The sequence below is a fragment of the Mastomys coucha genome, unplaced genomic scaffold (assembly GCF_008632895.1).
Source record: "Mastomys coucha isolate ucsf_1 unplaced genomic scaffold, UCSF_Mcou_1 pScaffold8, whole genome shotgun sequence".
In the NCBI taxonomy this organism is placed as follows: domain Eukaryota; kingdom Metazoa; phylum Chordata; class Mammalia; order Rodentia; family Muridae; genus Mastomys; species Mastomys coucha.
Genome location: NW_022196914.1, coordinates 6,990,978 through 7,000,485, shown reverse-complemented (window position 1 = coordinate 7,000,485; position 9,508 = coordinate 6,990,978). Strand labels below are relative to the sequence as shown.

At 45.1% G+C, this 9,508-nt stretch overlaps 1 protein-coding gene across 6 annotated transcripts in view; it reads left to right on the top strand.

Annotated features, from left to right (window-relative positions):
• The window catches only part of Rai14 (retinoic acid induced 14), a 134,843-nt gene that overhangs the window by 24,138 nt on the left and 101,197 nt on the right, over positions 1 to 9,508 (top strand). For all 6 annotated transcript variants that reach the window (XM_031360358.1, XM_031360359.1, XM_031360356.1 and 3 more), the window contains one exon: positions 1,329 to 1,410. In XM_031360358.1, the coding sequence (XP_031216218.1) occupies positions 1,375 to 1,410 (36 nt within the window). In that variant the 5' untranslated portion in view covers positions 1,329 to 1,374. The remainder of the gene's footprint in view (positions 1 to 1,328; positions 1,411 to 9,508) is intronic.

Genomic DNA, 9,508 nt, shown 5'->3' with positions numbered 1-9,508 from the left:
CTTGGAGTAGGCCCCCTGAGGAATGAGGCATTTATGAGGGAGATTATGTTGTTCTTGGCATTTTCTACCAACTGCACTGTGTATTTAAGAGGAGCAGGGGAGGGAGGCAAATACTCAATAAGCCTGGGGTAAACAGCGTGGAAGAGGGATGTTTTCCTATTGCCTTCTGTTCCTTAACCCTTAAAGGGAGGTAAGCCAGGGGTAAACAGCATGTGGAAGAGGAATGTTTTCCTGTTGCCTTCTGTTCTTTAACCCTTAAAGGGAGGCCAGTGGTATAACTGCAAAATGAAGGATACATCGATTACTTCAGTAGACATGCGCTGCTTTGGTTTTTATTACTATAATGAAATACCCATGTCTGGATAACACTATCAAGAAAGGATTATTAGTTTGCGATTGTGCAGGTTCAAAGGCATTTTTTCTGTAGAAGGCCTCATGGCAAATGACAGTGTTGGGAGGCCCCGTAAAAGGGAAAGCTGAGATTGCTGGAAAAGCAGAGATTTAAGGGTGAGTTTGCTCTCATCCCAAGAGACCAGGGTGCTCTTCAGAGAGCCCTCTCCCAAAGACCTAAAGACCTCCCTGCATGTCTCACCTCTTAATGATTCTATCACCTCCCATATCACCAAGCTTCCAGTACTGGAATTCCCCAGTAAGCCACACCCCAACCACAGCAGAGCAGAGAGTCAAGGCTTGACTCACACACATCCCAATCTTCTATGCTGGGTAACTTAAGTCTAAGACATTGAAGCAGAGACTAGAGAGCTTATTACCAGGGCATGGTGGTAAGAAGACGGATTGAGTAAATGCCAAACAAAAGATATATTTTACCCTGACAGTAGGAACGGACTCCAGAGCTCTCTTGTGTGGCCTGGTGACTCCTGTAAATAAATGGTGGTCTGTGTACTTGAGATTACTAGGGCTTAAAGGACTCTCATCGTAGTACAGTGAGAAGTGTGTGAAGTAACAGGCGGGTTAATTGGCCCATTTGCTGTTCTACAAGATATACATATTTCTAAATATCACATTTTAGGTGGTAAGTATGTGCAGGTTTTATATGTCAGCTAAAATAAATGAAGAGGGTAAAACAGTTCTCGCTTTTTCCCTCTTCTTCTAATTTGTACGTGTCAGGGGGTCTGAGGGTGCGTATTGTGAGTGGGAGAGCGTATGTTCTTCGCTGCCGCCCAGCTGCTCACCAAGAGTCAGCTCAACCCAACCCTATCTCCTCCTCCTCATAGCCCAGTGTTGTAATCCAATCAGGGGAGAAAAATCTGGAGTGTTTACTTGGCAAGCTACATTCATTCATTTTTTTTTTTCCCCTCTCTGCTTAGGTATTGACAAATCTCCTAGGACTTTGGAAGGCTGAATGGACTAAACATGAAGAGCCTAAAAGCGAAGTTTCGGAAGAGCGATGTAAGTACTTGGTGACTCACAGTCTGGCTGCCCCACCGTGCTTCACCGGCCTATGGAAACAGCCCTGCTCCTGCCCTGATAAGGCTCTGGGTTAATCAACTACAGATCCCGAAGCACTAGGCGCCAGCTCAATGTGGTGTCTGCAAATGAGTGTGGCTTAGTCTGCTGTTTGTGTGTCCAGCTTTCAGAAAAGCCTGTAAAGCCTGTAGGAAATTCATGGAGAGACAGGAATGGTCAAAGAATCAGTAAAGGCCAGCGTTTCCAAAGCTGCCAAGGTCCTGATTTAGAATGCCATTTTGTTAATTTTAATTTATATTTATTACTAAATAATTCTAGGTCCCCCCACCCCCCAAGAGAATCTCACTTTGTACAGTGGCTGGCCTAGAACTGATGGCAATCCTCCTGCTTCGGCCTTCTAAGTGTTTACTTATCACACTTGGCCAAAATAGGGGTGATTAAGGGCTTACATTATCAGCATGGTTCTCTTGGTCTTTAAGAACCTTGAACTCAGTATTTGCAGTTCACTAGTCTTTCACTCCCCCTAAATTTCTGGAAGTTTTTCTCACAATATCCATCATAAACAACTTTAGATTGGTGGACTAGATAGAACGTCTGAACCGTGAAAGTCTCCCATCAGAGAAAATGACAAGGGCTCGCATAGTGAGGTTCTCACAGACTCTTGCCTCCTGAGTTGTGCTGGGATCTGAGTCTTGTAACAAGCTGCATTCCAAAAGCTTCAAGCAAAACAGTCGCACGAGAGAGAAATTCATGGAAGAGCATTAGATAGAAGCCCAGATAAGTCACCTTCAAAATAGGCTTGCTCTGTTGCTGCTTAAGGTTATGTAGTGAAGGCAAGCCTGGAGTTCTGTGCTCTGCCACGAACTGATTTCGGCAGGTTGGCACTGCGGTGCGAGGTTGCAGTAAGTGAGGCTGCATCTTTGTGGCTAGTGCGCTATATGCATGCCTACCTACTTCTCTCTTAGACTACATCCTGACGAGTAGCTGTGTACTTACGGCTCTGATAAGAGGCCAGACAGGATGCTTCGAGAGTGACTCCAAGGTATCATCTCTTAGAAAAGAAAAAATAACAACGAGAAATCTTAGGGGAAAGTTCACTTCACTCTAAAGGCAAATTAACTGCAACTCAGAGAATGTGAAGTGACTTGAGCAAGGTCAGAGAGCTAGCCGTGAGCTCTGCAGAGTTCCGTCACTTCCTCAGATGCCCCTTTCCCAAGAACACTTTACTGTGCCCACCCCCCACCTCTGGCCAGTGGTACTAAGCCTGTGTATCACCTTTGGCTTCATTAAAGAGGAAAGGCAAATAATACATTGCCTTGCCGAGTTCCGGAGATACCAGCCTATAAATTACCAAATAAGGGAATCTGGGATGGAACTGTAGCTCAGTGGTAGAGCGTTCGCTTAGCATTCATAAGGCCCTGTGTTCAATTTCCATGACTGCCAAAGGGGGGGAAATTGTTCCAAGACACTTTGGGCTGCTTCCAATTGTGTACGTTGAGATTACTGGAGCAGGCTCTCGGCCTCTGGGAGTTGTGATCTATAACCAGGGCAGGGGGAGTGATAGGCACATCTAATGCTGGTTGGGAAAATTTAAACTGGCGATCATAGAGAAGGTGCTGCTGGAATCTCAGTTTTAAATGAGAATTGAAACATTCCCGTGAATTAAAAAAAAGAAGAAATCACAATAATAAGACTAGTAAAAGCTTCTGAGATTTGGCAGCAGGACGGTCTTGATTTTGGCAGTAAGTACTAAGAAGGGACGGCCGAGGAATGGCCCTGAGGGAGGAGAGCAAGGGAAATTGGTTGAATGGATAGAGACCTATCTACAGGGATTCCCAAATTTACCCCAAATTGTTTCTTCAAGCCTCATCAGCGGACAGCTAAACGGAGGGAAGAAACACACAAGAAGAAAGCGCTTTCCAAACAGCCACATGGTGGTCCTGACTGTAACAGTGTAACTTTTCATATCCAATACTCCATACTCCCCTGGGCCCCTTAGGTGTCCTTGCCACCAGCCTCATGGGATAGGTCTCACAGTTAAGCAGTTTCTCAGATTAAGGAGCTGAGGCCCTGGAGATGAGCAGCAATTTCTACCATCTCCTGTGGCTCTAAGTAGTGCAACCAGTTCTTGCAGCGAAGGTGCTGGAAGTCTAGGTTTCCTGAAGACAGGCGTTTGGGATGGAGATTCGGGTTTATGAGATGGTAGCCATCCAGGGAGCGACTCTGAACTAGAAGTGAGGTGTGGTAGGTGTGCTGTCTGCTGGAGGTCTGACTCACATCTCAGGGCCTGATGCTTAGAGGCTAGTTGGTCAGTACTTCTTTATCCTACTAAGGAACTTACAGATTATAAAAATGAAAAAAATCCAGGGAGCCTCCGAAGAAGAGTGAATGGACCTGGGGAGGGGTCGCTTTTGAGAGCATGCCTTTCACTTGTATTTGGTAGCTGCCTTATGTGTCACTGGTCATACATTGACAAGAAAACGGGTTTACAAACGATGAGGTCCAATTAAATGAGCCCAACTCTAATCTTCCCTGAAGCGTGCGGTGTCTCCTGAGTGTCCTGCCGCCTGCCTCTGCTGCGCCGGCCCCGAGTTCCCGCTTGGCTTTGTGTGAAACAGAAAAGGGAAGAAAGAGTTCTTTGTGTTTCTAAGGGTAGGGAGCCCAGGATGGCAGATCAGGTTCAGGATTACATAAAGAGAAGACAGGTGACCCACTAATGTGATCATGTTTCAGCCAGGCTGTGCGTGGGAGGGCTGCAGCCAGGTCACCTTGTGGCTATTGAGTAAGCAATGAGGGTGATGGTAGCCTCAAGGAGTTCTTCGTGGGTGGCTTTCAGGTCGCTGTGCTGTGCAGGTGGAGATTCAGTCAGGATGTGCTTTCTGGAAGCTTCTTCAGTTTGGTTCCCTGAGTAGGGCGAGCTTATTTGTATGCCATAGGGGATTCCATGGGCAGCTGTGAGCCGTGGTTAGACAGACCCCTGAATATATTTGGGACCGTATAGATAATCTGTAGAGGCCAAAGAGGTGCTTGCTTAGTAGAAACCGTTTTTTTTTTTTCTTTTCAGTTTATAGTAATAAGTTGATTTGGGATATCCTTACACGTGAGCTAGATACTAGAGAGGCACACACACAAGTCATGCAAACTGTAGGGGTTTTTTGTTTGTTTGTTTGTTTGTTTTGTTTTGTTTTTGTCTGAAAACAAGAGTATGATGATACACACCCGACCAATACAAGGAAAGTGGGAAGCAAGAGGATTGGGAGTTCAAGGCCATCCTTGGCCTTGATAAACCCGAGGCTTGGGAGTTCAAGGCTAGCCATGGCTATGCAGTGACACTGTCTCCCACATCCCCAACCCCAGTCCAAGAAGCTGCTGAACCTAGGAAGGAGGAGAGAGGCAAACATGTGCCTCAGACACTCAGGACAAAGCATACACAGAACATGGATGCCCAAAGGACCTTCGAGGCGAGGCTAGGCTCTGCCAGAGAACCAGAGCTAGATGTGGGGCTTGATTGTTGGGCAAATGCTCTGAGTCACTGTGAGTGGGAGAAATTCGGGAGCATTGGGAAGGTGGAGTTCCGACCTAGGGGATTGGTATGTGTGGAAAGATTAAGTTGGGGGTGATGGGGGAGCAAAGAGGTCATCATGTGGAATCTTAAAATTTGCCCTTGACAGTGTAAACTAGTAAGACCCGAGGAATCCAGACAAGCGTCCCCATTTGGGGTGTGTCTATGAGGATTTTAGCGAGAACCCTGGCGTGTGCATTCTGCTTCTCAGATGGGGAGGGTGACTTTCATGCTTATGAGATAAGCCGAGTCCACATCCTCATTATTTATATTCTTTCTGACTGGATACTTTTCGATCTTTTATCTTTTAGTTTCCACATGGCTCCTTTACCTCTAAGTATTTGCAAATAGTATATAGTTCCATGTTGGGAAAAGAAAAATCAGCTGTCCTCATGAGACACGAGGCCAGAAAGGTTGGGAATTCCCTTTGCAAGTAAAACACTGTGGCTTTTGGCATTTCCCTGCAAATGCTGATTCTTAGTGCCAGAGTGACACGGTTGGGAGTTTGAGGGATGGGACGTGACCATGATGGGAGTCTGAGGGTTGATAGACTTTTGTAACAAACCTTGAGAAGTGACTGAGCGAGTTTACACCATGGGTGTGTGTACTTTTGTGAAAGTTTTATTCCCAGGTGTGTGTTCTGTTAGACTAAGGAACTCTCGGCAGACATAGCGTGGAGAAAATCAGAGCAGCCAGTTTCAAGTGACTGCATTTGGAAAAGACTAAATAGATGGCATCCCTTGATGTAACAGCTCCCGAGCTGCAGCCTTGAGCCAAGGAAATGCCCACACCCCCTGAATCTTGAGGAACCAGACACATCCTGCTCAGCCAGGACCTGAATTTGTTGCCTGTTGAGATAATGGTTCTCATGAAGGTCGAAAACTGATGTTGCTGCCAAGGGTTTTTTTTTTATTTCAAGGAGTTTTTAGTCATTTATAATAAGTCCTTACAGATGCCTGAGTCATTCATTGTAGGCACGTGTGCACACACCAGGAGTATTTAAAATTGCAATCTCTGTAGATATACAGGCCTTGGCCAGTCTCAAGCTGAGCTCTTTATAGACACGTAACTTTAAAAGGTATGAGAGATGACCCCATTGGGTGGAGACGGGAGACAGGGAGAGAACTTGAGTAGGTTCTTCTCAGGCTGCATACTTTCCAAGTCTTGTCAGCCCTTTTGAAACAGAGAATCTTCTTGCTGCCTGATCTCACCTTGTGTTAGCTGGCCGGGTGCCATAGCAAGGCACTACAAGCTGGGTGGCCTAAACAACAGGAATTTATTGTCTGTTGGGTCTAGAGGCTGGAACTGTGTGGTAGGGCTGGTGTGCAGAGGCCTGTGTGGGCGAGCCTGTTGTGTGCCTCTCCAGAACTCTAGGTGTTTACCGGGAACTCTGGCTTGTGGGCGTGTTACCCCAATTCTAGACTTCATCTTTGTTTTACTTTTTGTGTGCATATATGTATCCACATTCCTAGGTTTTATAAGGATACATACTGGATTAGGGCCAGTTGTATTGGATTAAGGCCCATTCTATTGACCTCATTTTAAACTACGTTAACATGTAGGCTTTTTTGTTTTTAATCTACCTTTTAATCTAAGTAAGGTAACATTCTGATGTGGAGGTTTTAATACTTCAACATAAATATTCTGGACATGACACCATTCAACCTGTAATGTATTTCTATTCTAGAATAGGCTTTGTTTTTGTTTTTACCATTTTTGTTTATTTGTATTTGCTTATTTTTAAAGATTTATTTATTTTATGTATATGAGTATACACTGTAGCTGTACAGATAGTTGTGAGCCTTCATCTATTTTATTATAAATAAATACACTGTAGCTATCTTCAGACACACCAGAAGAAGGCATCAGATCTCATTAAGGATGGTTGTGAGCCACCATGTGGTTGCTGGGATTTGAACCCTTGACCTTCAGAAGAGCAGTTGGTGCTCTTAACTGCTGAGCCATCTCACCAGCTCCCCTAGAATAGGTTTTTAAAGTTCCTATCTTTCCCCACTGAGTACATACAGTTAAGAGACCTCATCCCTTCATCTTGTGGATGATGCTCAGTGGTCTCAGAAGGAGGGATAGTATTCCAGTGAGTGTTCCAGCCTAATGCACAGAAATGAGAGTATTTCTCTCTCTCTTAAAATGTTATTTGTATGTATGTGTGTGCATACAGGTATGGGAAGAGAGAGTCGGATGCCTTAGGGCTGGAGTGTGGTTTTAAGCAACCTGATGTAGGTGCTGGGAATTGAACTTGGGTCCTCTGGAACAACAGAAAGCATTCTTTACCTCTGAACCATCACTGCTGTCCCCACATTTAAAAATTTTTATCCTCCCCCCCCATCTGTGTGTGTGTGTATGTGTGTGTGTGTGTGTGTGTGTGTGTGTGTATGTGTATGTATGTGTGTATATGTATACACTCACACCTGTGGAGACTAGGACATTAAGTGTCCACACCTTATTTATTCTTTTTATTTTTTTTAAAGATTTATTTTATTTATTTTATGTGTATGAGTACACTGTAGCTTTATAGATGGCCATGTGTGTAGCTGCTGGGAATTGAACTCAGGACCTCTACCAGCCCTGCTCGCTCTGGCCTAATTCACTGTAGCTGTCTTCAAACACACCAGAAGAGGGCGTCAGATCCCATTACGGGTGGTTGTGAGCCACCATGTGGTTTCTGGGATCCGAACTCAGGACCTTTGGAAGAGCAGTCAGTGCTCTTACTCACTGAGCCATCTCACCAGCCCTGTTTATTCATTTTTGAGACAGGGTTTCCCACTGAACCCAGAGCTTGCCAGTTTTATAAGGTTGGTTGACCAGCGAGCTCCCAGAATCCTCCTGTGTTCTCCATATTTCCCAGTGCTGGGGTTAATCACACACAATGCCATGTCTGACTACATGGTGCTAGGGATCCAAACACATGTCTTCAACCTTATGTAGCAAGCACTTCCCCCGGACCCCCTTCCCGGAGTCCATCTCCACAGTCCTGGAGTGACACCTCGTGACAACAATGAGAAACATTGTCAAGCATTACAAGCTCACCACTCACACAAGACACTGTGCCAAGCTTTGCATTCTGCTTGTCATTTTATGTTTAGACCCTATCAGGTAAAGAGCATCTAATGATAGCATTTTACAGAGGGAGGAAGGAAAGAAGGTGGGAAGGAAGGAAGGGAGGGAGGGAGGCAGGAAGGAAGGAAGAAAGGTTGGCTGGTTGAAAGTGACTTTTATGGCATGAGTTTCATATTTGATAAATGGCAGGCCTGGAACTGGGTTTTTACTTACAGGATATGTTGCACTGTGTGAACTTATATCTGCTTACCCAGGACATTAGCATTTGTAAATCTTGAATCTTCAAACTGTATTAAATAAAACCTTGCCTGCTGTTCAATGCTAAAATAAGCCCATAGAGAACACTTGTCTAGCATATGGAAGCCCTGGGTTTAATTCCCAGCAATATTCCTCCCCAAAAGGAAAAAAAAAATGTGTAATGATTTTGTATACTACTTTTGTATTATCCAAGCTTATCTAGAGCAGTCAAGCTCACTGTTGCCAGTGTCCTTCCTTCCCCTGTGGTAGGGGAAATCCTGGGTGCTTTGCTTGCTCAGAGCTGCATAGATCTCAGACTGGGTTTGAAGGGGAGGCCAGGTGTTGCTTCTACTGTTCCTGGGAGCCCATGATGCATTTCTCTGTGGTCCTCCTTGGCTGGCTACATGAATCAGAACCTTGGCTATTACCCCAACCTGATTCTTCCTTAAACCTGACATTTTCCATCTTGAGACCAAAGTGAAATGCAGACCTTGACCCCCAAACTTGGGAAAAATCTGTTAGTGTTCAGAGCAAACGAGTCATCTAGGTCATTGTCTCTTCCTTCTTTGTTATAAATTAATTATTTGATCAATTTCTTTTTTTTTTTCGAGACAGGGTTTCTCTGTGTAGCTTTGGCTCTCCTGGAACTCACTCTGTAGACCAGGCTGGCCTCGAACTCAGAAATCCACCTGCCTCTGCCTCCCAAGTGCTGGGATTAAAGGTGTGCGCCACCACAGCCCAGCTTATCTGATCAATTTCAATGAGGGCTATTAAATCCACCTACGTGTTTTCTTGCTTGATGGATTCATCATTCGATTTCTCTTCAGTGATGAACCAGGAGTTGCTTCTGAACCATCCTGTGGAGGTTCTGAGTTGAGTTTCTGCACAGAGATCTTCTCTGTGTAAAGGTGGACAGTTTGATTTGTAAGGCGATGGGAGAGCGTTAGACAGACATCCAGTTGTGTCTTTAAAACTGTCGGCCAGGCTTTGCTTCTGCTTCAGTTCCTACGTCCATTGAAAGGAGGAAAGGCCTTGTGTCTGACTCATAGGTTATGTCAGTGCTGAGAATACGCTCCTGTTGTGGGAATTGCTGTCTGAAAATGTTTCATTTTGCTTTTTCATCTTCTTAGAAGTCCACTGGACTGATGTCTCCAGCTCTTTGCTGGGTGCTCTGCTAGGAGGTAGAGAGAGAGGGGGGGGGGG